Below are 26,207 nucleotides of genomic sequence, written 5' to 3'. Positions count from 1 at the left end.
CGCAGAAAGTGTGTAACTACTACCCTGGCTACTGAAGTAATGAAGCTATAATGAAGTTCCTCGCTGATGTCCATTCTCCCTCTCAGGGTCGACCTGACCGTGCTGCCCCTCCTTACCCTCGGCCTCTTCGTCTTCCAATTAGATCGCATGAACCTCGCTAGTGCATTGACTGGAGGCTTTCTTGAAGCCGTTAAGATCGATCAGGCCACGGTCAACATGGGCAACCAGTTGATGTTCATGGGCATCGTGGTATTCGAGATCCCGTGCAACATGGCCCAGCAACGCGTGCGCACGACCCAATCCTTGAACGAGCACAGACACTGATAGTGATGTAATAGGTTGGTCCACGCAAGTGGCTCGCAGCGCAGGTCTTCGTCTTCGGCCTGATCGCGACCATGCAGGTCTTCGTCCGCAATCGGGGCGGCTTTATCGCCACACGCCTGCTGCTCGGGTTTGCCGAGGCGGGCTATATCCCTGGGGCTGTCTATACCTTGTCCACATGGTACACGAAGTCAGAGCTCGCCAAGCGTGTCGCAATCTTCTTCTTTGGGATGTTTGGTGGGAATGCTTGCAGTCCACTCCTGGCTTCGGGCATCTTGCAGCTCAATGGTCGACAAGGGTTGACGGGGTGGCAGTGGCTCTTCCTGGGTATGTATATGAAAACCCGGCTTGCAAATAGCCAGCGCTGACTCCAGACACAGTTGAAGGAGCCTTCACTATCTCCGTCTCGATCGTTTTCCTCTTCTTCATACCGGGGTCACCTGACTGTCCCAAGCCCTTACTGAGCCCGGGGCTCATCCGCTTCACCGACGCAGACCAGCAAATACTGCAGGAAAGATTAGCGGGGGAGAATCGAGGAGGCGCTCAAGGCCTGGTCATTCCTCTCAAGATCGTCTGGCGCACAGTATCCCAGTACTATCGCTGGCCGCACTTTATCTCCACCTTTGTGGTGTTTTCAACGTGGAGTCCTCTGACGACTTACACGCCGTCCATTATCATGTGCGTGACAGCTCCGGGAATCCCCCTAACAGGGATCCAATAGATCAGAACTGACGTGGACATAGGTCGCTTGGGTTCGGCCGCGTCGCAGCCAACGCTCTAGCCGCAGTGGGCGCATTCCTCGCACTCTTCGTCGTATTCTTCTTCGCCTATCTGAGCGACAGGACCAACATGCGCGGTGGGACCGTCATCGCCGCCCAGGTCTGCTACCTCGTGGTTCTCATAGTCGCCCTCCTAGTCCAGCCCCATGTCGGCAAGTGGTCCCGGTGGGGCCTGTGGACGGCCGTGAACAGCTTCGCTGTTGGATATCACCCTGTCCATAACTCCTGGGTGCAGCTCAACTGTCGCGATCCCAGGGAGCGAAGTATCAGTATTGCGTATGTCCGACACTTAATCCAGCTCGAATACAAGACTAATCACAAATCAGGATGTGGGTAATGTCTGCAATTGCCGGGCTAATGGCCGGAGCGCAGTACTTCCAGGCCCCTGACAAGCCACTGTATGTTGACCATATCTCCCCCTGTCTTTGTGGCTCTCTCTGATCCTTCTCAAGTTACTCCAAAGGTCTGCGCACTATGATCATCATGGTGGCTGTCGGAATCGCCAGTGCGGTGGTGCAGGTCCTCGTGTATATCTTCCATAATCGGCGCGTGGCGCGAGACAAATACCAGTCGGAAGATGGGTCAGAGCCCATGGTGTATGTCCCGTGAGTTGGAGCTGGCTCTTTTCATATGCAATGATTCATGTAGTGGTTCCGGTCGGATGCTGGACATCTGTCCTTGGGCATTATGGCATCGTCATGAGAGCTGGCGTTGGGCAAGGCTATCTTGATTATTAGATATTACCACATAACGATATAGACGAATATAGACCGCAACCTGAATTTACTGATTTAAACTGCTGCAAGATAGAAAAGACAAGACTTAATTCGCACCCACTCGATGCGATTCTATAGCCTTCGACAGCAAATCAACGCATTTCTTATTGCGCCACTGTGTCGCATAGTCTAGGGCCGAGCGACCGGAGCTATCCAAGGTCGTCGCGTCCGCCCCGTTCGTAAGTAGCACACGTAACACACCCAGTGCGTTCTGTCTAGCGGCTATATGCAGCGCCGTGGAGCCCCGCGGGTCCCAAAAGTAGGTCGAGTCCGTTGTCACCCCGTCGTCGAGACTTCCCCCAGCCCGTTTGATAGCGTCCACCAATTCCTTTACGATATCCCCAAAGAGCAGCGGCTTTTTATTATAGCTGTTCATGGCCACGTGCAGCGCCGTGGCCCCGACTATGCCCTTAGCAAGGGGGTCCGCCCCATGTCGCAGGAGCAGCCTGACGGCTGGAATGCGGCCAGTGGCGACAAAGCTGTGCAGAGGCAAGTAGTAGGGCGCGGGGTTCCCCGTCCTCTCAAATTGTGGCAATGGCTCTTCCGCTTCAATGGAATTCAAATCTCCCCCTGCGTCGAGAAAGGCGAAGAAAAGCCGCTGCACCGTGTCCCAGGGTAGCCCGCTCTCGCCTGCAAACGACAGCGTCATCTGCCCGGTGCTTTGGCACGCGGTGGGGTCGGCGCCCCGGTCCAGACACAGGTGCACCATCTCGTCGTAGCCTTGTTCCACGGCGTTCATCAGGGCAGTGGTCTTGTTTCTGCCGGTCGAGTTGATGTCCGCGCCTCGGTCGAGGAGGAGTTTGAGGGCTTCGAGATTTCGGTTTAGCGCCGCCAGGACGACCACCGGCGTGCTGGCTACGTCGTCTGTGTGTGACGTGCATGGATTGGCCCCCTCGTCCAAAAGTAGTCGGATCGCGGGGAGGCGGTACCGGTTGATGGGGGCAAGAACAGCATAGCACAGACCAAAGCGGCTGAGCTCCTCGGAGAAGGTGACGTCGTCTGGAGGAAGGTCGCGTCGCTTGGCCTCGATGATGTGACGCAAAAGGGCAGTCGAGCCGTAGGAGGCCGCCTGGCTCAGTATGTTTCCCTTCTCGCCGTCGACGTGGACCGGCCCAGTGACGTTTGCGCCGTGCTCGATGAGCCACCATACCATGGCCTCGTGCCCCGCTTGTATGGCTAAGACGAGTGGACAGGTGCGGTTGCAGCGGCTATCACTGTCGTGATTTGCACCATTCAGGGGTATACCCTTGCTGATGGCGATCTCTGCCAAGTCGATGTTTCCTGACTGCGCGGCGACATGGACTAGCGTCCAGTCCCTATCGTCGCAGGTGCCAGCGAGTGCGGCTGCTGACAGCGAACGACAATAGTCTAGGATCAAATCTGAATGCCAGCGCTTAGCAGAGCCAAACGCATAGGCGCAAGACGGCGTATCCGTGGTGCCAGACGAGGTCGTGACGGAATCTTCGTCGGAGTCGGAGAATTCATCTTCTGTTTCTTCTGTTTCTTCTGCTTGTTGGTCGTCCTTTGGGATATTTCTTCTGAACACATATTCTTTGATTTCATCTCGATGGAATTCCCACTTGACGGCGTCGTTGTATAGCTGCGGAGTCAATGATTTTGCGAGCCCCTTTTCCGTGCGAGCCAGGGCTGCCAGGCTAGATCTGGGGAGGGATTCAACTATGTTGAAGAGGAGCTCGAGGGGTAATGCGCTCAGCATTGTGCAATCAAAATGATCAATTATCCTATTTTGTTCTGTCTTGTTATTGTTTATTTTTCTTTTTGTAACGTGTGTCATTCTGACTCTGGATGGATGCAGCTAATATACCAGAAAGTACTAAGTATTACACTATAAGACCCATGGATCCTACCTGATTTGGCCCCAACCAGGCAGCTACCCCACCCAGAGGTGGAGGAACCCTCAGCCGCAGCCTCACAGGAAACATCATGAGCGCCACTATCTATCTAGAAGCATGATCCATCATATCTAGATCGGAACTCCGCTCCAGTTGCTCAGTTAGGGCTTGCCAGGGCGCGTGGCCGCCATGATAAGTCAGACCTGAGTCATCAGTGCATGCACCATTAGTCATCCATTCATAGATGGAGTTATCCAGGGCATTTCCACATCGTCATCTTCACCGTCATCGCCTCTTCCTTCCTTCTCTCTTCCTTCTCTCTTCAGATATACTTCCTGTTCGTCTCTTTCGCGAGAGACCCCAGTGGAACACCCCTCCTATGGGCCTCATTCTATAGCAACCCCCCAATCAATAGGTGACAACGTATGGATGGCCCGCCCCCTGGCTTCTCCGGTCCAGTCCATGTCTCCCCACGGACCCTCACCACCCCCCGGACTGCGCCATCGGGGTCCAGTTCGCGCCGCCACGGTGGCTCACTTAGAACCATCCCAGGCGCAACGTCGCAACTCCATTTTGTCGGATACCGTCTCCGACGCCCGTCGTTCCCTACGCTCCTCGACTGACGATCTCTTCCTTCCCCGCGCCCCCGCACGCAGTGAGCGCGTCGCGACCCCGGACGAGTCGCATTGGCAATCCTTCCCCCTGGGCTTGGCCTTGTTACCAGCGGTCGCGGGCCTCTTCTTCAAGGATGGGAGTGCGATCGTCACCGATGTGACCCTGCTGGTGATAGCTGCCATCTTTCTGAACTGGTCCGTCAGGCTTCCATGGTATGTTGGTGCTGAGATGATCCCTTACCCGGTCTCATACAGTCCCCCGCTAACCCCGCCAGGGACTGGTATCGCTCTGCACAGGCCACCCTTCAACAACGACAAGATAAGTACTATGACGTAGCAGAGGTCCCTCCGGATGTCGACGGTCACGACACCACGGACAAAACCGGCGGCGACGATGCCCATTCTAGTAGTGTCGACAAGGACAAACGTCGCCAGAGATCGTCGGACGCGGCAGCAGCCCGCAAAGAATTGATGAGACACGAACTCGCCGCTTTGGTCATGTGCTTTGTCTTTCCGATTGTCGGCACCTTGCTCTTACACACGATTCGCTCCCAGCTCTCGCGCCCCTCCGAGGGCCTCGTCTCCAACTACAACTTGACCATCTTCCTTTTGGCCTCGGAGATCCGTCCGGCCTCCCACCTCTTGAAGATGGTCCAAGCGCGCACGCTCCATCTCCAGCGCATCGTCCTCGACTCGGACGAATTCGACGACCCAGACAGTGAGCGCATCGATGCGCACAAGATCCTGGATCTGACCAAACGGCTGGAAGAACTCGAGGCGCACGTCGCCGAAACCGCCGCGCAACGGTTGCGCTCTACCGCGGAAGGCGCTGACCACGCGGACACACCCTTGGACATGGAAAAGCTGGTCACTCAGGCCAGTGTTGAAGTCCGCAAAACCATCCAGCCCGACATCGACGCCCTGAACCGCGCCGTCCGACGCTACGAGAAACGCACCGCCATCTCGGGCTACCAGACGGACGGCCGGCTCCAAGCCGTCGAGCGACATGTCAACGACGCGGTGTCGCTCGCGGCTGCGGCCCATCGCCAGCCCCGAGGCTTCTTCCACGTCGTCTTTGACTCTCTGTGCGCCGCTGTCTTGGTCCCAGTGCAGTTCTTCCTGTCGTTGGCGTCTCTCCCCGCACGGCTGGTACGGCGTGTGTCGGGACTCCTTTCGTTTCCGACCCGCCTAGGAAAGCGTCCCCCAGGGAACAAGGGCAAGAGGAAGGCTTCTCCAGCTCAGGGATCCCAGGTAAACTCGTCTTCTCGATCACCATCGTCCTCGAGGCGCACGAGGCGGGATAGATCAACCCAGGAGGGTGATGTCGAGGGGAAGGCACTGAAACCGATACGGGAGAATGATTGAGGTCTGGTTGGCTCATTAGTTAAAGCATTATTAATTCTATATCAATGCTCTTCTGATCGGGGTGCTCTGGTTGGGTTGTTCTGGCGTGGTCATGTACTTGGGCATCCTACACTTTTTACAGGGCTGTAGACTATGGTACTTCTCTATATTCTGCGTGAGGTCTCGAGTCATGGCGTTTGTTTTCAGCATACCAACATCTGACAATAGAGCTCTACCAGACAAGATGTGCACAAGCTAGACTGTTCCATCAGACAGTACATGAATCTCTAGAGCCTTCTTGTAGAGATTGTCCAGACGGGCGGAAGCGGCCCGCTCCCATTCCCGGCCCGGGCATCTCTCTCCAACCCCGCATACAACACATCACGATACACATCCACCCTCACGATCGCCACAGACCAGTTCAAGAACCGAATCATGATGCCATCCAGCTATCATCACGTGGACGGTCCCTCCTCCGTGCGTCCCGGAGTATGAGAAGATAAATGGCCCATGCCAGCGCACAACTGCCCTCAACATACCCAACATCCATCCTCCAACCTCCAAGCCAATTAAGACACCACAATGCAGCAATACGACGTGGCCGTCGTCGGCCTAGGCGCCCTCGGAAGCGCAGCAGCATACTACGCCGCTCGTCGCGGCAAATCAGTCATCGCATTCGAGCAATTCGAGCTCGGCCACGTCCGCGGCGCCTCCCACGATACCTCGCGCATCGTGCGCACCTCCAACTCGCTCCCAGAGTATGTGGCGCTCGCTAGATCCGCGTACAAGGACTGGGCCGAGCTGGAGCAAGTCACCGGTCAGAAACTGTTGACCATCACCGGCGGCGTTGTCTTCGTCCCGAGGGACATGTCCACCCCGTTTGACACCCTCGCTCAGACCCTCCACGACACGGGCGTCCCCTACGAGCTTCTCGACGCGGCGGAGGTCAAACGCCGCTGGCCTCAGTTTGATATCCCGGACTCTGTCGACACCGTCTACACGCCCGACACGGGCATCGCCCACGCCTCCAAAACCGTCTCCCTCCTACAGCACCAAGCCCGTACCCACGGCGCCCTCCTCAAAGAGAACATGCCCGTCGAGCGAGTCACCCCTCAACCCTCCGGAGGAGTCCTCATCGAGACAGCTACGAATTCCACCAACACCAACACCAACAAATACCACGCCAAAAAGGTAATCCTCGCCACAGACGCCTGGACCAACAAGCTCCTGGCCCCCCTAGGCGTTCACATCCCCCTCACCACCATGCAAGAACAAGTCACATACTTCAAACCCACCGACCCCACCGCCTTCAACCCGGCACACTTCCCCGTCTGGATCTGGGGCGCCGACCCCGCCTTCTACGGCTTCCCTACCTACGGCGAGCCGACTATCAAAGCCGCCCGCGATACCTCCAACAACTTCATGGCGCCCGATCAGCGCACGTTTGTCCCCTCCGCGCAGCTGCAGGATCAGTTGGATGGATTCATGCGCGGATTCATACCCGATGAGGGGAGGAAGCCGCTGCGCACTGTTACTTGTCAGTATTGTATTACGCCGGATCGGCAGTTTGTGATTGCCCCGTTGGAGGAGCATCCGGATGTTATTGTGGGGTTGGGCGCTGCTCATGCGTTTAAGTTTACTCCTGCTTTTGGGAGGGTTCTTGCGGAGTTGGCGGTTGATGGGGGACTGGGGAGGATATTTCGAGGTTTGGGATTCCGAGGGGGGCGGGGACTACTAGTAAGTTGTAGTTTGTAGTAGTGTGGTTGCTGTTTGATGGATTGGGGGTTTAGGTTGAATGGCTTGTTGGGGGTATATCTTGTTATATGTTAGCATGTCTTGCATGTTCACCATTCGACCAACAACTCCAATTGGCGAGTGCTAGGGTCTTAGTATTCAACAATATATAGTTACGTGTAACGCATTGCCATATTTTCTGACTTATATTTCTTCCACTGGGGATATAGTACATACTTAAGTAAATAGGTACTAACACTCAATGATATATTTAGTTCAATCACCTGGGATATTTGAGTAATGCTGTGCATTTTCATAAGCTGTATATAGCTATATACATCCATCCAAACCCAATCGTCTATACTAATACCTGACTTTAGTAAACCACCAATATACCCGAACAGCCCCTTCTAATCAGCACGGAAAATATAAAGCACTAATATACAGCTCTATTTCCGAATAAAAAAGCGCAAGTCCAGTCTCAGCTGAGCCAACTGGCCACGACAAGGCAAAATCGAAAAAAAAAAAAGGAAAGAAGAGAGGAACGATAGGAGAAGGGGATTATGAAATCCCCCCAGACGGCCCATTGTTATCCACTCCGATCGTCTTCAAAAACGGCTCGATGATACTCCGTTTGCGCTCGTCTACCGCGCGACGCTCTTTTTCCTTGCTAGGCGTGGTTCCCCCTGACGCGATGAGGAAGTGCGCGAAGAGTGCGGACAGTCCAGCTTCGACGGCCTGTCGGCGCACGGCGAGCGGGTTCACCGCCCCCTGGGAGGCGGAGGTGGAGGTGCGCTTGCGCCGGATGCCCCCCGCGATGAAGCTAGCCGCTGCGGCGGCGGAGGAGCCGCTGGTTGGAGGGGTGGTGGTGGATGTGGAGGTGTCGGGATTGCTTAGGTCTTGCTGTTTGGCTGCCGCGGTAGAGCGCGCTAGCATGGCGGAGGATGGGGCCACTTCGTTGGCGATGCGCGCGAGCATGAATGTGACGAAGGTGAAGGAGATGCTGTGGGCTGGGGAATAGGCGAGGTTTTCCAGCACCCAGGCTTGGGATTCCTCCCAGGACATCGGTGGGGTTTTGGACTTCTCCCGGGCGACGATCTGCTCGTCGAGCTTGCGCCAGACGTCCGCTGTGACGATGCCGCCTTTCAATGACTGCAAGAACATTACGAGCGTCTCGCTTAGAGCCTCTAGTCGGTGCAGGGACGAGACCTCTGGTGCGAAGACTGCACTGAAGGGCTGGTTGGTGTCCATTGCCTCTCGGGCAGAGACCAGCAAATGCGTGCGCTCCTCGCCGTCCTCCAGCGTCCAGGTCTCCGGGGCGAAAGGCCACCCAAACCCGGCAGGCTCCCGGCACCACGGTGGGGTCTCCTCCGATTCGCCTCGCGTCATGCTCCATTCCGCGACGGCGCGCTCGGTCAGCTCCGAGATAGCGTCTGTCAGGTGGAACAGCTCGCGGGGCGCCGACAGCGGAACCTTGTGGTCCGGCTGGTCGGCCAGCTTTACCGCTGGCAGCGTGCGCGCCCCCGCTTCGGGCATGACGGTAAGCTCTTCCAGGCTGCGGCCGAAACACGTGGGCAGCCACCGCCCAAATGCGGAGATGAAATGGTCGCGGCCGCTGGCGACTCGCAGGACCAGGATCTCCTCTAGCTTGATCTGCCCGTCGTTGAGCATCCGGACCAGTTCGATGTTACCGACGTGAGCCGTCACTTCAATGTTGGCTAGCTCTCCGGGAGACAGCATGTAGTCGTGAGGCTCCGAACCCTTGTGCTCCGCCGAAGAGTGGCCGGGTGAGTCTACGCGGTAGTCAATCCAGGACGGCATGCTGTGGTCATGTCCATCGTCCCGTTCTGGTTTCTCAAAGGAGAACGTGGCGGGGACTCCGCTGGTGTTGGCCACGACCAGTGTCCGGCGCACCGGCACGTCAAAGGCGATGTTGCCAAAGTTGACCGCGTTGGGGTCATCCGACTCGGCGCCCTTGGGCGCGCCGTGATGGTCCACCACCACCGTGAGGCCGGGCCGCGCCTCGTTCTCCGCCTTGTCGAGCTCCCGCACCACTTCCTGATGAACCTTGGCTTTGAGCTGCGGGTCCACCGACTGGAAAGTAATGGTAAATCCAGCGACAAGCGGCTTGTGATCGGACGATAAAATACCCTGGTGGGAAAGGTAGTAGTCCAGGTGGAGGGGATCCAACTCTGGGTCGTCGGGTGGCGCGAACAGCGAATCACTATCACTGGCCTGGTCTTTGACAGGAGAGTAGTCGTCCCCGCTATCGGCGCCGTCCACGTCGGGATCATAGTCAAACAGGACGCTGTCGTCGGCAACGGCCTTGTCCACGCCCCTGGCTTTCATCTCCTCGTCGCGCTTTCGCGCCTCTTCGGCTTCCTTGATCGATCGTTGGTGGTCGAGCATGTCCTTATTCGAGCGATACAGGATGCGATCACACCAGCTGGGGCCGCGGTTCTTCTCGCTCGAATCAAACCTCGCCACGCTCCCTACGTCGTATTTGTACGTCGGCAGGAACGAAATATCTCCCTCTCGCCAGCCCTCGTGGAAGCATTTGCGGTTGCTCTGTTGCAGGTGCAGCTGGTCATGGGGAAGCAGCGATGATATGGTGGTCTGGAGGGATGCCGGATCAAAGTGCGGGTCTATGTCTTCATCTTCCACAGGCGACGGGGGAGTAGGCGGCGTTTTATCTTCGTCTACGGCACCCTCGGACGGATTGGACGGATCTTTGGTCCCATGCGACGACTGGTGCGTTTTGTCATACTCGTTCTCCGTATGCCGAGCCAGCACCTGTCGCACATCGGCCCCGGGGATATCTTCGAGCCGATAATTGAGGTCACCGAACCAAAACGCAAAGTCTTCCTGCCCGATCGTCTCGGCGGGGCCGTCGCGGAGACTCCTACTGGAGTCGATGGGCTCGAACCGAGCGCGGGTAGCGATCTGGGCAGCGTCCCAGTTCCGTCTCTCCAGGCTCCCCTTATCCGACCCTGCCGCCAGATGGCAATTAACAAAGACGAGACAGGTGGTCTCCCCGAGCGTCAGACGGGTCGCCACCGCGCCTTTATTGCCCATGTATCCCAGGAGCCCGGTGCCGACGTTGACACAGCTAACTGACGACACGCTGTCGGCCAGCGACGGCGCTGCGTAGATCAACTGCAGCAGACCTACTAACTGGGTCTCCGCGACGAGTTTGTAACCCGGCGGCAGGGCCTCCTGGACCGCCGCTTTCCACCTACTTGCGGGACCCTGGTCCACGTAGGGTCGCAGCGCTTCCGTCGGTGACGAGACATCGACGATCTCCTGCAGGCCGAGGACAAAAAGGCCGACATCTTCGGGCGCTGGTTCGGGGCGATGTCCAGAGCCCGGGCCTGAGACGTGTCTTTTGCCGTCCGGTTTCCCGTCGGGGTTCGACACTGTCAGCCCAGACAGTTGCTCGCAGATACCCCTACACTGCACGAACCACGTCGCAACGTCCTCCTCCGTGCCTGCGATGGCGGCCACATTCCATGTCCCGACCTTAATGCGCACCGACTGCTGACGAAGGTATTCCGACTTTCTCGATTTCAGCACTTGGGGGAGCGACGACGGATCGGGGGTGGCTTCGGGGGAAGGAGGCCGCTCGTCGCTGTCGGACGAGGAGTGGGGGGATTTCGGCGTTGATCGCTCGGTAGTAGCCATTGTGATGCTCAGGTTCGAGGAGTAATTACAATCATTGCCTGTATATACAGGAGGCGAGAGCAGGAGTGAGGCTCGGCGCAAGTCCGCCGTGGAGATGGTGGTATGCCGACCGCGCAGTGTATCGGAACGAGATGGACGTGGCGCTCAACGAGAATCCGAAGAATCCATGGGTAGAGAGACCTTCAACGAAGGGTCAGTTCCAGTCTTAATCCATAGGCGAGAAGGATCATCAATGGGAGGGACAGCATAGCAGGCACTATACTGTTGCGCCGGGATGACGTTGGCGGTGACATGGCCTGCAGGTGGACACCAACAGGAGAACAGACACCACCGAGATCACATACTTTCTCAGATCAACATGGGTAGTCAGGAATGACCGAACGAGGTTTCTCGAATAGTATAAAGTGAGGGGGAGAAATGAATAAGAGAGGGAGAAGGGAGAGAGAGAGAGAGAGAGAGAGCGAAGGATGAAGCCGGCCAAGATGCTCCGCTGACCGCTTTCCCACATCCGATCGTCATTCTCCAACTTCCTCTTCTCTTCCTATTTAACAACACCATGATCACGAAACCCACATCGCAACACCAATAACACACACCCTCCACAATGACCGACCAACAAGACTCCCCCCCAATCCCTCCTCCGCTCCGGACAAACGAAGAGCTCAACCTCGCCGTCCTCCGCCGTCACAACCCCTCCATCCAAAACATCCTCTCACTCGCCCCCTATGCCGTCGTCTACATCTTCAGCGCGACCTCTCGCCAGTGGGAAAAGAGCGGCATAGAAGGCACACTCTTCGTCTGCCAGCTGTCGCAAGGCCCCCTCGGCGAAGAGCGCTACACCGTCTTCGTGCTCAACCGCCGCGGTCTCACCAACTTCGACGTACCCCTCACAGATGGCGACAACGTCGAATTAACCGACGAATACGTCATCCTCAAAACCGACATCACCTACGATTCCAACCCCAATCCCAACGGCAACAGCAACAGCAACAGCAACAACAGCACCGCCCCCTCCAACCCCCGAAACGCCAAAACCGACCCCATCCGCATCTACGGCCTCTGGATCTACTCCGAGCCCCCGCCGAACTCCACCGCCGAGACGCGCACCATCAACGCGGAGGTGGTCCGCGAGTGTGCCGTCCACGCGGGGCACAGTCTCAAAATCGCCCGCGAGCGTCTTGAAGCGGTCCGTCAGGACGGCATGCACGAGGCGGCGGCCGCCACCGCGACGACTACCCCGCCGCTGGAGGAAGTCCAGGAGAGTGTGCCCATGGGTCGTCAGATTTCCCTCAAGGATCTGTTCGGGCATCAGCGGGCTCATGACGATGGGTGGAGTGTGAGGGCGCATCATTTGGGGCCTGCGGAAGGGCAGTTCGAGCAAATGCGCCAGCAACAGTTGCAGCAGCAGCAACTACTGCAGCAGCAACAACACCAGCAGCAAATTCTGCAGCACCAGCAACAACACCAGCAGCAGATGCTACTGCAGCACTTTCACCAGCCCCAACAGCCCCTTGGGTATCCCGGGCCTGTTCCTGCAGCTGCTGCAGCTCCCCCGGCGCCGCCACAGCCGCAGGGGGATGTCCTGGGGAGTTTGTTCCGGAAGGCGGGGCTAGCGTATCAGGATGGACCGGTGCAATGATTGTTTCCTTTTCTTCTTATAACATCCTTTCCTTTCCTTCATGTTCTTTTCTATTATCATTGATATATGCATGGTTCATGCGTGGTCGGTGAGTCAGGTCGAGGCGTACGAATAGATACCCAGTTTGCATGTGGTGGATTAAATCAACATGACCGAATTATCTTCTATTTCCATTTCTATATACATTATGCATATGCTATCTATCTATACAACGGTGAATATCAACCCCTTTGCACAATCTCCATAACCATACCCGCCACCTTAGTCGCCATCACATCAGTATCACCACGCTCTATAAACCATTAGCACCACCCACCGTCACAAAAATCACCAAACAGAACAGAAAAAATAGAAGGCTAAAAAAAGGGGGAAGAACGTACTCAAAACGAAAGCATGCGGCAACCCCTCCTCACAAACAACCATCTTCGGCCCCCCAGCTACATGCCGTCCCCGCATGTGGATGATATCGTCCCTCGTCCGCTCCGCAACCCAGTGGTCATTTCGACCGAAGTAGAAGAACAGACGGGTTAGTGGTTCCCCCGCGCCCGGCACGCCCCAGACGTCGTCGGACCATTTGTCTGCGGTGATGGTTTGCATTTCGTCGGCGGCCATGTGGCTAGGCTTTTTGTTAGTTTTGGCTATAGGATGGAGATGAATGGGAGAGGGGGGAGGGGAAGGGGGATATACAGAGCTTGTCGCACGCCCCGCTTGCTTTTGATGAACGACGTTGTCGCGGTGACCATTTCGTCTGAGGCGGACTGCATGTAGAATCTCACTAGGGACTGGAGTATCAAGTCCGGTACGCAGGCGACGAGGATGCGGACGAATATACCGGCTAGCAGAGCCAGCTGCGGTACGAAAGAGAGGATGCTCTGTTATGTGTCAGCCTATCACTACCAAGAGAGAGGGGTATATGGAGAGAGAGAGCTACAGTAAGTTTCCGCCCCGACGGCGACAGCGCAATATCCACAACAGTAGGAAAGAGCATAGCTCCCCCGATAATATCAAACCCGACAGCGCCCGACGACGCAGAGTTCGCATCGGAGCGCTCGCGGTGTCGGCGTAGGACTTCCATCGCAATATACGAGCCTACAGAATGGCCAACCAGGATGACCTTTGCTCTGCGCGGCCCTGCTTCTAAGCCCCCAATGAAGGAGTCTAGCTTGCGCTGGACGAAGCAGATTTGCTCTTCGAGGCTGCAGGGCTGCGTGGTGCTGGGGTTGCCGTTGCCATTGCCATTGTTGGGCGAGGATTCTTCAACTTCGAATCCGTCCAGGCTGTGGCCGTAGATGTGGAATTGATTAGGGATGTCCTGCTTGGTGCACAGAGAAGATAGTCTATCTGCGAGTGTCGAGAGAAAGGTATGGTAGTAGCTGATTAGGCCTGGGTTGCCGCTGATCATGTAGATGACTATTGGGGAGTGATCTGCCTCTGCCTCTGCGCCCTGTTGGGTTGGGAGAATTGTGCGCTTGAAGCGGTCGGGTGAGATGTGTGTATCTGGCTGTAATTGGGTATCCATGATAACTTCATGTGGTGTTGTGGTGTTGTTTGTCTGGTACCTGTCGAGTGGGTATGGGGTATGGGAGGGATGAAGTAGTCGGACGGGAACTGACTCCCGCGGCTTCGGGTAGTTCAGTCAGTCCAGTCCACTATATTCTCCCGGGCTTCTCGAATGTCTGGTTTAGGAAATCAATAAACCTTGATATACTATATCAACCTTACATCAGTCAATATATGGTTCTTTCTCTACAATTAAAATTGAAATCTACTAATAGGTAGTAAATATAAGGAAACTGATTACCGCTGCGGACACCATGTACACTGCAATCACATCTCAATATCTCTGCAGAGAAATGCAAATAGCCATGGACGGCGCATCCACCTCAGAACCATTTACGCCAGTCGTTAAAAGCCTTGAATAAGAAACGACGTAAGAAACAGTATCGCCTAGATAGACCCCGGAAATGCAGATGTCCACTGATCCATCGCAGTCCGTCGGTTTCACCGGCCTGACTCCTACCCGTGAATCAGGGAGACGAGGAGAAAGATAGGTAAATGTACAACAGGCCAAAGGAACAGGTGGCGAAAGGAAGAAATAAGAAAGAAACAGACCTGAGATCTCCAAAGGGGAACCTCTTACATGATATCTAAACAGACCACCAAGGCAGAAATAATATATGAGACAACAAAAAAGGGAATCGTACAATTGGTCGAAGAGAAGACGTAAGAAGTAAGAAGAAAAGACGAAATCATCACTCCATCTGGTGGTATCTAGAAAAACTGTCGTAAAACCCACACGGTCAAAAAAAAACTCCGAGCACGGACAAAACACGGCTGATGCTGGCAGATAACACAAATCACAGGTGGTGTGAGAGCACTACCATCAAAGACATGAAATGGAACATCGTAATCGGTAGATCATTCACGTTCGCGGTTGGCTTCCTGGCCCTGGTTCTCCTTCTCGCTAGATGTTTGGGTCGTAGGGCTCGTGTCTGATGGCGAAGGTTTGTTGGCGGAGCCCAGGTTGATCGCGATCCGCTTGGGTGCTGCGCTGACACCTCCACCACCGCCCGATGTGCCCTGCGCGGCCGCCGCCTTGTCGCTGCCACCAGACGCAGACCCAAACGAGATCGTCCGCTGTCTCCGGAGAAGTCCCGCACTCCCAGGTCCAGCGTTCGTCGAGCTTCTGCGTTTGGGGCCCGACGTCAACTTGACGAGTTCGTCGTCGTCCTCTTCTTCTCGTCGTCGCTTCTCCGACAGTCGTTCCGGCGGGGTCTGCACCACTTGGGATACCGGTGTCGAGGGTGACTCGGGGGAGTCGGTGGCCGGATCGTGGGATGGCAGGTCGGTGTCTCGGGATGCTGACTTTTGCTCCGCCTCGGCTTCCGGGTTCGTGTCCATCGCGTCGTCATCGTCATCATCGGGGTAATCCACCAGCGGCTTGACCACCGGTGAGACCACGCCGTTGGATGTCTGGGCGCCCGTTGTTGCATTAGGCCCTTGGCCCTGTGGCCACTGTAGTCGATCGTCAGTATACATCGACAATGCCATGCGGAACGGTGCGCCTACCTCGTCCTCGTCATCAGATGTGTTAAAGTACTCTTCCTCCGCGGAATCCATCTCCCGGACCCCCTGCCAGCGTTGCCCGTTGGCCGGTATCCCACGGGTCGGCGTCATGTCCTCCTGCGACGACAGGATGGCGGAGTCTCCCTCGGCCCCGTAGCCCTGCATCTGCTCGTAGCGGAGGATCAAGCTCTGGAAAGTATCCACGTAGGTGATGTTCTTCAGCTTCTCGCCGTATTTCTCCACCACGTGCAGGACAAACGGTTTGATGTTTTCCCGCTTGATACATTCGAACAGCTCCAGGCAAGCCGAGTTGAGGAGATTGTCGCGGGGCATCGTTTCGTAGACGATGTCCAGGATCAGTCCAAACGTGTTGTTGTGCGTCATCAGCGCCTGGTAGAATGTGTCCTGGAGGCTGATCAGGCAGCGGAAGAATTTCAAGGCGGCTACAATCGATCGGGTTAGACGGTTTCCGCGGGAAGCGTCGGGTCACTTACTCAGTTTCAAATGTTTCTGGGGGACGGTGAGGAGCCTGGCCACACGAGGAGCCAGCGCTTCGTTATGGATGACACTACGGCTACGGTAGAGGTGTTGACGGACGAAGAAGGTGAGGATGTCAACAAGGTGCGAATGCAAGGCGACTTCTTGGAAGGTCAAATCGTTCACTGCGGTGGTCAATGGTTAGCTCCCGACGACAAATCACAACCCCGTCCACAGGGGCACTTACGGGTGGCACGGTTTTCGAGGCGCTTCAGTGGCATGAAGAGCCGCTTGGCGGATTCCTCGAAATGGGCCTGAACCGCCGCCTCCGGGAGGATGCCGGGCCGTTTGGCATACTGGTCCGGTCCCATGCGACCCATCGGATCCTGCATGGGGATCTGGGGGTCCAGCAGGACCTTGACGGCATCCGCCAGTTGGTTCTTCACCCCCAAGTCCGACTCGACATGGAGCAGATCGATGAGCGTGTCGGTCAGGGGGGTCCTCTTCTCGCTGGCGGCCCGCAGCATATAGCCGCGCATCATGATCGGGTCGTGGTCGAGGAGCGCCACGAGGATGTCGATACCGGTCGTCCGCAGCGACGGGTTTGGGTGCTTGATGGCGAAGGCGATGACCGCGAAGAGGCCGTTGGTGATGAAGTTGGCGAACAGGTTGGCCCGCGCGGGGGCCTGCAGGTTCTTCGCGATACCGGCACACTGGTGGAGGAACTGCACGGCATCCTCCTTGCGTTTTGCATCGGGGGCGCGGGGGCCGAAGACGGAGAACAGTTCTCTCAAAAACTGGCCGTTCGACTGGATATGATTGACGATCTCGACCTGGTTGAAGAAGATGAGGGAGTTGAGAACGGAGAAGGTCGGGTCGTCCAGTATGCGTGCCAGGACCACATCCTTCAGATACTGCAGGCGCCACGTATAGCGGATTTTCCGGCGGATGAGGGGATCTTTGATCGGGACGACCTCTTTGAAGCGCGACTGGTCCGCGAGGTATTGCCGATGGTTGGCTTTGTGGGTGGGGCATTCGGGGTCATCTAAGGGTTGTCAGCGTTCACGGCGGCTCCAAACTCTGAAGCTAGAAGCAACGAAAGAAAAACGGAAGAGAGAAAAAGAAGGAGACGCACATTCTAATGCTCCCACTACCCCCAGGATGATCGGATCGGTGACGACCATCTCAATGATGGTGTTATCGTTCAGGAGAATGATCGACTTCATTATGTTGCACAAGCGATGCAGGTCCGGAAGACTCTCGAGGTCCTCGGCCATGGTGACGAGGGGTAAGAGCTTGGGGATGTACTCGTCCCGGATGACGAATTTGGACAGGGCGTCGCGACCGGCCTGGGTGATACTGGCGGCTCGCATCATATGGTCGATCTCCGGAAGGTTCCCCAGCTCGGGGGCGGGTAAGGTGATGGGCTGGAATTCGAGATCGTCGGACAAGGCATCATCTAGGCAGGAAAAGAGGGAACCCGGTCAGTCTGCGTAGGCCCGGTAGACAGCTCCCACCGACGGAGGGGGGTCTCACCTGCGGCGGCTATGTTGTGCAGATGCTGTTGCGCCGCATTGACGAAGTTCCTGGACGAGCCGTGTCAGCGCACAGCGCGAGTGGCACCCACGGCGATGCCTTACCAGATCACCGAACAGCCCTCGGCTTCCTGGAAGCTCAAAGCCATATCCGTCCCATTGGTTTCCGTCCACACGATGAGGGTCTCTAATAGCGTCGCACTCGGATCAGCATCACCCTCCATCCCAGAATCATATGCGCGAGGGGGATTTCGCCGGTCGGACCTTGTTGTTTTTGATAGCCATCATCCTTGAAGATTTTCGTCTCCAAGAGGACGCGATCGGGTTCATCTTCGGATTCGACAAAGATACGGTAGTCATCCTAGATCGATGCCAGCGACGCGTTAGTCCGAACCAACCGGCCGGATGAAGAGAGGGGAGGGGAACGATGGTGGGAGGGATCATCGGCGCGACCCGAGGTGGTGCAGCGTTTGCGCCCGACGGTTTGGGGGGGATCCCCAAAGCGATGCGCGACTCCGGTACTTACGTCGTGGCTCTGACCGGTGCAAAAGCCCGTTCCCCGATCGAACCAGTCATTATCACGCAGTTCATAAACCTTGACCCGCTTGCGATCGCAGGAGGATTGCGCATCCAACGCCATGGTCCGAGGGAAAGGCGAGGTGGCGTCTCGTCACTCCGGGACAACTCAGGGACGAGCGTACCGGCGCGAGGAGAGCCCCGAATTCGCGGAGAGATGTGGGAGATTGAACTGGGGATGGGAGGGAGGAGAAGCGAAAAGAGAGGGGAAAGGACAGTCAAATAGAAAAGAAAAAGAAGGGAAGAAAAGAGCGGGGGAGGAAGAAGGAGGAGAGGATGGAGAGAGTTGATAACCGGAAGAAGCGATCGAAGAAGATGATGATGGAAGAAAATCAATCCGTATGATTAGAGATGTTGGCAAAGTTTGGTCCGGGTTGGCTGCCCCAGGCGGAGAAGCCGGTCGGGAAGGCTGGACCTTTTCTTCTTGTTCTTCTCTTCTTTCACTACCTCTTTGTTTTCTGAGGACAATGATCCTACTCCTGATTCAGGTTCGGCTTCAAATTCCGATTCTTTCTTCTGGTTTCTTGGATGGACAGGATTCTTTGCTCTTCCATGGAAATCCCAACACTCACGCGACCGGATCAGAAGTACAGCGCAAAGGGACTCCCCCAAACAATAGTCCGAGGTACCACTCGGCTCGATTGACGTGGAGGGATGAGATCAGTCCGCGATTGGGGTATGGAGTGAGGGAATCCAGAAAAGAAAATCATCCAGAAGAGATCAGACCAAACTGAAGAAGAAGCGATAGAACTCGATCCAAATGATGGATCGATCAATGTCCAACGATCAGGTGTTCAGGCGGCGGAAGTATTATACCACAACGACGTAATAACTACCGGTGGAGGATCTGCCTCCAACCAGGGATCCTGACCAAAAATAGTTCAGTCGTTGAAGTTGAAGTTGAAGTGGTGGTTGGTGTTGTTCTCATTCTATCCAGATGGAGTCGTGGAATGACGTGACCCGCTGATGGTTCTATAGAAAGAGGCTAGAAGGACCATATCCAGCAATATATACTGATCGCTAATTCATCCTTCAATGCTACTTCCAACCCCCATCAATCGGATTGTTCCCCCTGTGCTCAACTCCCTTGACTCCTTGATTACCTTTTGACCTTATTTATTTACCTTGATGCTTCCTCATTGACGAAGCACAAAGAAGTGCGAACCAACCGGGGCTGACCCACTTGAGCGGACGGTAACTACCTAATGTCCGAACAATAGACAATCCGTCCTTACCTCCTTCGCAACTGACGGTGATACTAAGAATAGGTCAACCCAGAATTGATCTCCCCCGCGTTCTATGGGTGCTCACATCGATCGACAACTGGGAGAGGAATTTCCATGCGTGTCATGACGCCGGGATTCAGTCTTTTCTTCACGGTGGATCAGGCATCGGGTCGATCTATATTGGGCATCAACAAGGCCATGTGGAAACTCCTTTCGTATTGGTCGATACATGGACCTTCTCTCGCTGAGGTTTGCCAAACGACTCCCTATCTAATACTATTATCGGCATCATTCCAGCCGTCAAACATCATGGATCAAGACTCGACGATCCTGATCGTCGCGTCCGAGCGCACCTGGACACTGGACGCCTGAGGCGTGCATAACCAGGTGTCCGGGTGTCCACCTCAGGTGTCAACAACCATGTCCCATCAAGGCAGGCGGTACTACACGGCAGTAACAGGTCTCGGCCTGGCAGCCTGAGGTTCGCGCGGCCTGGAAATAAATCCCAAAGAGGAAAGGTTCGGCTTCGTCGCATCCCACCTCGTCCCCTCTTTTTTCCTTTTTTTTCTTCCTTCAGGTTGCATTGTTGCTCTCCTTCCAACGTCCAATCCCTTTGGACTTCTTGAGCGTGTCTCTTCTCCACGACCTTAGACGGGCGACTTCGGGAGTTTTGCGCTCGTTTTGGTCTTAAAGCTCCCATTCACGCTTCACCACCTTCCAGGCTCCTCCAGTGTCGGAGAACCACTTCGATCTTGACGTCAAGTCTTGCGACCATTGCGGCTACTACTGAACCTTAGGAATCTGCAACTCTTCACGGTCGCTAGTTTTCTATCCCACCATGTCAGATAGCAAAGATCAAGTTATTACCCACACCGCCTCTGTGGGGGTCACCGCCGCCAACCCACTGGCCGAGCCCTCGAAGCAACAGACCGCGATGACCCCGGATGTCAATTCCGCGGATGGCGACGAGGAATCCGTCTCCGAGGTGGCCCCCGCGGATCAGCTGGATCAGAAGAAGAAAGGGTTCTTGGCCTACTTCAAGACCAAGGAGTTCTACATCACCCTGTCTCTTGGGTGAGTGCCGTCGACCGCATCGGAGTGGCCATTGACTAACCCGATATAATATAGTCAGTTGCTGGCAATCGCAAACACGGCGACCAGCACGTTCAGTACGCTGCTGAGCCAGAAAGGCACCTCCATCCCGGCCTTCCAGACCTTCTTCAACTATGTGTTGCTCAACCTTATCTTCACTTCTTACACCCTCTACCGGTACGGCATCAAGGGCTGGGCCCGAATGGTGTACAAGCACGGCTGGAAATGTGTGACCCTCTTCCCCGCAAAAGGAAACACAGGCACTGACCTTGGAAACCTTTACAGATATCATCTTGTCTTTCTGTGACGTCGAAGGCAACTACTTCATCGTGCTCGCGTACCGATACACCACCATGCTCAGCGCGCAGCTGATCAACTTCTGGGCGATCGCCGTCGTCGTCGTCGTCTCCTTCATCTTCCTCCGCGTACGCTACCACATCTCGCAAGTGCTGGGCATCCTGATCTGCATCGGCGGCATGGGCGTCCTCATCGCATCGGACCACCTAACGGGCACCAACGGCGGCAACATCTCCAGCGGCGACCAGCTCAAGGGCGACCTCTTCGCCCTACTAGGCGCCACATTCTACGGCCTGGCCAACACCGGCGAAGAGTACTTCGTCAGCACGCACCCCGTCTACGAAGTCCTCGGCCAGATGGCCTTCTTCGGGATGCTCATCAACGGCGCCCAAGCCGGCATCTTCGACCGGGCCTCCTTCCGCACCGCCGTATGGGACAGCGAGGTCGGCGGGTACCTAGCCGGATACACGCTCTGCCTGACCTTCTTCTACTCCCTGGCCCCGCTCCTCTTCCGCCTCTCCTCCGCCGCCTTCTTCAACATCTCCATGCTGACCATGAACTTCTGGGGCGTCTGCATCGGCATCAAAGTCTTCCACTACACCATCCACTGGATGTACCCCATCGCCTTTGTCTGCATCATCGTCGGCCAGCTCATCTACTTCCTCGGTCGTCGTCTGCTCGGCGAGTCCCGGAAGCCCTGGCTCGGCCAGAACCAGGAGCGAGGCATTGCGGGCCTGTTCACCGCTAAGCGCCGGATTGACCACACTACTACTACTATTTCTACTTCTAATTCTAACCGCGATCTTGATGATCCCCGGACGACCGGTACGAGTGGGGTTTAGGCGTTATATATCCGGTCTTCGTTCTACTTTGGTACTGGTTTATCTTGTTCTAGGACCATGAGTGTGATTGTGGTCTTGACTCGACTTGATTGTCACTATTTATCTATTCATTTATATCTATTTATCTATCTATCTATATATATCCCCAATCAAAAGAATGTCACTTTCTGCCCTTTGACTCGCGTAGTATATCTCAGTACCTAGGTAGATAAGCAAGTAACTATACTCCTGGAAAAGGCCCTATTCAATCTACCTACTACCTCTGACCTTCTGCCGTCCGCAGTAAGACCACGCCGGGCTTTGCTCTATCGAAAGGTGTCAATCGTATCATTATCATTATCTTCATATCGTCAGTCATTGTTATCATGGCTTGCAATGGAATAGCAAGTGTAGAAGAGAGTAGAGCAGCGAAGCAGACAGTGTAAATTGATAAACAGATGCGTAGATTCATAAGAATGATGACAAAAAAAGAAATAGAAATAGAGATAGAGATAGAAATTGAAATCGAGATAAAGAGATACCCACATGGATAGAAGGTATAGGCCATAGTTATCCCAAGGTGAGGAAAAAGGTATGATGGATGAGAGGTACTCCCTCTCTCTAGATAAACGAAACGACCTTGACCTCCTTCCCAGTCAAACCCTGAACCACGATAGGTGGGTATGTAGGTATGATGATGTATGTATAAAACATAATAGCTCTTCTTCTTTTTTCCACCTTTTTTATGTTATTGCTTTTCTTTTTTACCAATGTACCTGCTGCTCCTGCTCCCCTATTGTCCGGTGTTTTCCTTGCCGACTCCCCAGTATAACAAACATCAAATCAAGAAGATAATATCAATCCCAGAACGAAACACAAAGATAAAACAGAATAGATAGAATAATCAAAACATCCAGAACATCCAAAATCAATATCAAGAAATACAGTTGAACCTTTCAACCCATAATCCCGGTACCCAGATCAAACAACAAAAGAGCAACAGTCAAAACACCTGGAACCCCTCCCTTTCCGACAGAAAACTGCAACCTGCAAACACGCTCGAGCTCCTGGAGACGGACCGTACCCTCACATACATAAACATGGTAAACACAGGTATCCCCAAACCCCCAGATCAGACCGGCCGTGCAGGCCCGCAAATCAGACAAAACAGAGAAGAGAGGGATAAACAAAAGGGCATATGCATCGAAACACCAAGAGGAAAGAAAAACATGCGGTAATTACCGACTCCAGAACCCCAACAGGCCCGCTGAATATCTCCAGGCCATCCGTGTACGTTACCGATTAACTTGCTCCACGCCCCCGGTCGCTAGAACAAAACGAATCCGTGCTCGACTTTCTTCCCATATGTACCGTGTTCGTTCCCAATGTTGAATCACAAAATCAAAACCCTCTCTCGGAACGCCGTGCGGGGAAACGATCATCTTTCTTTTTCATCTTTTTCAATTTCCCTCCCCTTTCATTCATTTTCTTCAGGGTGAAGTGCGTGTTCAACCCCAGACGGACGCCTGCACGCCCAGTCCGGTCTTGGACCCCCACACTCCGCTGCCGTTGCCCCAGCCACCGAGGGCCACACCACCGGTCGCTTCCTTGACGCCCGGGGCGGCCGTGGGATTGGACGACGACGAGGCCGAGCGGTCGTTGGAGGACCGAGGGGCCGCAGCATCACCGGCGGTGAAGCCAAAGCCCAGGGGGGACGGGAGGGGAGTGGTGGAGCGCTTGTTCAGGGACGGGTGGGGCGCCTGCACGGGCTGCTGCACGGGGCGGGAGCCGATGGGGCCGACGGAGCCGATGGGACCAGTGATCGGCTGAGACGGGGGCTGCGACCGCGCGGACGAGGGCGAATCGGCACCGACGGGCGACGCGGTCGAGGTCACCGGCGGCTCGGCGCCAAAGATGGGGTTGACGCCGGAGCTGGGGGACGAGGTGCTGTTGGCACGGGACGGGGATTGGAGGGACGCGCCCGGGGCCACCGGGGCGATACTGCCGTCGGGACCGCCCGCGACGGGGGGCTGGGCGGCGACCCCGAACAGGTCCATACTGCGGGGCGAGGGACCCCGGACGCCGGAGGCCGACGACGGGGTGCCACCGGCCGGGGAGTCCGGGCCAGCGGCGTCGTCGGCGAAGGTACCGGGCGGGAAGAAGGCGGGGCTTTCGTTGCCGTACAGGGCCCTATGCTGACGAGCGAGGAGGTCACGGCGGCTGTCCTCGCTGACGGCGGCGGGACTGACGGAGCGATCGGACTTGTTTCCAGACATTTCGGCAAGCAGGCCTTTTGAGACAACCAAGAATTAAAAACCATGTTCAGAAAAAGAGAAGAAGAGAGAGATAGGACCCAGAGTCCCAATGTACTATACAAGGCAACCAATACATGCGGGCCAGAGAAAAGTCAAGGGGAATAGTGACGGTGACGTGACGGAAAAAAAGAAAAGAAAAGAAAGCAAAAGAAAAAAAAAAAGGCTCCAAAGACGATGCTACCACGTACTTCGGTTGTACTGTTGCTCCTGATGATAGTTGCGGAGCTCCCTCTCACGCTGTGCCGCCATCCGACGCTTTGCTTGCATCACGTGTTCCACTTCACCCTGGCGACCCTGGAATCGCTGGGAGGCGTAAAAGCCCTGCGCGCTGGGGGTAGGGTGCATGCGGGATGCTTCGAAGTCACTGATGGAGTGATGACGGGGAGGCATCGAGTTCATGGAACGGGGGTCTGACGGACAGTTAGCACGGGATTCAGGCTCCGAAATGTGGGTGGGAGAGGGACAGTTCATACCGTATTCGGGAAACTGACGGCCCATCATCATGGGCATGGAGTCCCGTCGGGGAGCACTCCACAGCTTTCCACTCTTGACGAGGTTATCGATGGCGCGGTCGACCTCTGGAAGTAAGACGTTAGTGACCATCAATCACGTCGGGTCCGATCGCACCGTTGGTCCTTCGGGGTGATCGCAGCCGGCTGCGACAACCATCCGGCCCGGATTCCTTATGACCGACCGACTCCACCAAGGACAACGCGACGATAAGGGTAGAAAACAGGTGTGGTCGTACCGTCAAACTGGGAGGAGAACGCCGGGATATCCTCGCGCTGAGAGACCGAGCTGGAACCTGAGAGCGAATGAGCCGACCGTTCACTTGGCGTCGAGATTTCCCCCTGGGATAGGATCATACCGGATCGCGACGGGGGCACGGGCTGCTCCCACGAGACCTGGCGGGTGGAGGAGGCAGCCGGGGCCTGCCAGCCCTGAGGCTCGTAGTAGGACATGTTGACGGGGAAGCGAGGCGAACCGCGAGAGGTCGCAATCGGAGCGCAGGGGAGGAAAAGGAGGGCTAGGGACCTGTCATGGAGAAAAGACCGGTGTAAGCAGGGGGATCCACCTTAGTCAGGGTGTAATCAACAGAAGAAAAATGAAGCGGGTGGGTGCGGAGGTCCCCGACGTGCAAAAGAACGAGAAAAAGCCGCCCCCCCAGGGCGAGTGCAGTCGAACCGTCGGATAAAGGAATGACCCCGACGGAAGGGATTAGTCTTTTGACGATAGCACCAGAGTTGTGGTGGCTTGAGAATCCGGCGTTCGAGAATCCGGGGACCAGCGACGGCGAGAGACGACGAGGTTTTTCGGGGACACACGTGTTTGGAGCATTCCAATGATCGGAAACACCAGCCAAGAATTGGGTTGTTTGGTGGATGTTCTTGATGGTTGTAATTTTGTCGACATTTATTTTAATTGAATTTATGTTTGATATTTTCTTGGATGTGATCTTGATGTTTGTCGCGCGTATCTGGGCGAGTGGTGGGCCGAGTGGGCTGGCGGAGAGCATCGACGGAAAAAAAAAAAAAAAAAGGGAAAAAAAATCGTGAAGTTGGGGAGAGAGGGGGAAAAAGTATCAAACTTACAGGAAATGGAAGATTGCCTTCACCAGAGGGAAACCAGGCGAGTCTACCACGAGTGAACGAGGCAGAACGGCAAGAGGCAGTAACTTCTCACCCTTAAATCACGACCGACAGGAAAAAGTCCGACGTGAGAGATATAAGGGGAGGAGAAGAGAGGGAGAGGAGGAGGGAGAAAGAGAGAGAGAGAGAGAGAGAGAGAGAGAGAGAGAGAGAAAGGGTGCGCAAGAGAAAGCCTGACAGGGGAGAGAGAGAAGAGAAAAGAGGAGAGAAAAGAGGGAAAGAAGAGAGAGAGAGTGAGAGAGAGAATCGGGTAGCAGAGGCGCAATGGGGAGTGGAGGGACGGTATGAAAAATCAATATTACTGTATTATTAGTATAACAGATTCATAACAGGTCGATAACAGGTCGATAACAGGTTTTTGACTAAGATAGGGAGATGGTCAAGGGAGAGCAACAATAGACTTGATTATCTA

At 55.4% G+C, this 26,207-nt stretch overlaps 10 protein-coding genes across 10 annotated transcripts; 5 read left to right on the top strand and 5 right to left on the bottom strand.

Moving 5' to 3' along the window:
- Window positions 1-66: 66 nt before the first annotated feature.
- P168DRAFT_279667 (MFS general substrate transporter) lies at window positions 67-1,709 on the top strand (the record flags this gene model as incomplete). The annotated part of the gene is made up of 6 exons (XM_024835808.1): window positions 67-285; window positions 339-648; window positions 702-999; window positions 1,065-1,376; window positions 1,427-1,498; window positions 1,553-1,709. The coding sequence occupies 6 exons, from the start codon at window positions 67-69 to the stop codon at window positions 1,707-1,709; spliced, it is 1,368 nt and encodes a 455-aa protein (XP_024694805.1).
- Window positions 1,710-1,922: 213 nt separating this feature from the next.
- On the bottom strand, window positions 1,923-3,593 carry P168DRAFT_316231 (ankyrin repeat domain-containing protein; the record flags this gene model as incomplete). Its single annotated transcript, XM_024839984.1, has 1 exon — window positions 1,923-3,593. The coding sequence occupies one exon, from the start codon at window positions 3,591-3,593 to the stop codon at window positions 1,923-1,925; it is 1,671 nt and encodes a 556-aa protein (XP_024694804.1).
- Window positions 3,594-4,191: 598 nt separating this feature from the next.
- P168DRAFT_316230 (uncharacterized protein) lies at window positions 4,192-5,708 on the top strand (the record flags this gene model as incomplete). The annotated part of the gene is made up of 2 exons (XM_024839983.1): window positions 4,192-4,556; window positions 4,619-5,708. 2 exons carry the CDS (start codon window positions 4,192-4,194, stop codon window positions 5,706-5,708), a joined length of 1,455 nt encoding a protein of 484 aa, XP_024694803.1.
- Window positions 5,709-6,269: 561 nt separating this feature from the next.
- On the top strand, window positions 6,270-7,835 carry P168DRAFT_325101 (putative sarcosine oxidase; the record flags this gene model as incomplete). Its single annotated transcript, XM_024840955.1, has 2 exons — window positions 6,270-7,354; window positions 7,802-7,835. 2 exons carry the CDS (start codon window positions 6,270-6,272, stop codon window positions 7,833-7,835), a joined length of 1,119 nt encoding a protein of 372 aa, XP_024694802.1.
- Window positions 7,723-11,506, bottom strand: P168DRAFT_105438 (phosphatase family protein). The gene is made up of 2 exons (XM_024832531.1): window positions 11,447-11,506; window positions 7,723-11,282 (listed from the first exon to the last, which is right to left on the bottom strand). The coding sequence occupies exon 2, from the start codon at window positions 11,100-11,102 to the stop codon at window positions 7,983-7,985; it is 3,120 nt and encodes a 1,039-aa protein (XP_024694801.1). The 5' UTR covers window positions 11,103-11,282; window positions 11,447-11,506; the 3' UTR covers window positions 7,723-7,982.
- Window positions 11,507-11,658: 152 nt separating this feature from the next.
- Window positions 11,659-12,930, top strand: P168DRAFT_288161 (Dcp1 family protein). Its single transcript, XM_024836728.1, has one exon. The coding sequence runs from the start codon at window positions 11,707-11,709 to the stop codon at window positions 12,739-12,741; it is 1,035 nt and encodes a 344-aa protein (XP_024694800.1). The 5' UTR covers window positions 11,659-11,706; the 3' UTR covers window positions 12,742-12,930.
- A 32-nt stretch (window positions 12,931-12,962) lies between these two features.
- Window positions 12,963-14,260, bottom strand: P168DRAFT_316226 (bifunctional triacylglycerol lipase/ester hydrolase; the record flags this gene model as incomplete). The annotated part of the gene is made up of 4 exons (XM_024839982.1): window positions 12,963-13,033; window positions 13,122-13,357; window positions 13,429-13,613; window positions 13,673-14,260. 4 exons carry the CDS (start codon window positions 14,258-14,260, stop codon window positions 12,963-12,965), a joined length of 1,080 nt encoding a protein of 359 aa, XP_024694799.1.
- Window positions 14,261-15,159: 899 nt separating this feature from the next.
- Window positions 15,160-18,459, bottom strand: P168DRAFT_232517 (SMEK family protein; the record flags this gene model as incomplete). Its single annotated transcript, XM_024833321.1, has 9 exons — window positions 15,160-15,756; window positions 15,811-16,250; window positions 16,302-16,469; window positions 16,532-17,329; window positions 17,420-17,743; window positions 17,821-17,870; window positions 17,925-18,006; window positions 18,084-18,180; window positions 18,346-18,459. The coding sequence occupies 9 exons, from the start codon at window positions 18,457-18,459 to the stop codon at window positions 15,160-15,162; spliced, it is 2,670 nt and encodes an 889-aa protein (XP_024694798.1).
- A 2,000-nt stretch (window positions 18,460-20,459) lies between these two features.
- On the top strand, window positions 20,460-21,852 carry P168DRAFT_316224 (DUF914 domain membrane protein; the record flags this gene model as incomplete). The annotated part of the gene is made up of 3 exons (XM_024839981.1): window positions 20,460-20,695; window positions 20,750-20,940; window positions 20,999-21,852. The coding sequence occupies 3 exons, from the start codon at window positions 20,460-20,462 to the stop codon at window positions 21,850-21,852; spliced, it is 1,281 nt and encodes a 426-aa protein (XP_024694797.1).
- A 1,017-nt stretch (window positions 21,853-22,869) lies between these two features.
- On the bottom strand, window positions 22,870-25,236 carry P168DRAFT_105362 (uncharacterized protein). Its single transcript, XM_024832530.1, has 5 exons — window positions 25,015-25,236; window positions 24,895-24,951; window positions 24,620-24,724; window positions 24,335-24,556; window positions 22,870-24,121 (listed from the first exon to the last, which is right to left on the bottom strand). The coding sequence occupies exons 1-5, from the start codon at window positions 25,106-25,108 to the stop codon at window positions 23,340-23,342; spliced, it is 1,260 nt and encodes a 419-aa protein (XP_024694796.1). The 5' UTR covers window positions 25,109-25,236; the 3' UTR covers window positions 22,870-23,339.
- Between the last annotated feature and the right edge of the window lie 971 nt (window positions 25,237-26,207).

The sequence above is a fragment of the Aspergillus campestris genome (assembly GCF_002847485.1).
Source record: "Aspergillus campestris IBT 28561 chromosome Unknown P168scaffold_3, whole genome shotgun sequence".
Lineage (NCBI taxonomy): Eukaryota > Fungi > Ascomycota > Eurotiomycetes > Eurotiales > Aspergillaceae > Aspergillus > Aspergillus campestris.
Note: the sequence above shows the minus strand (reverse complement) of the source record. Positions and strands in the feature narration are given on the sequence as shown.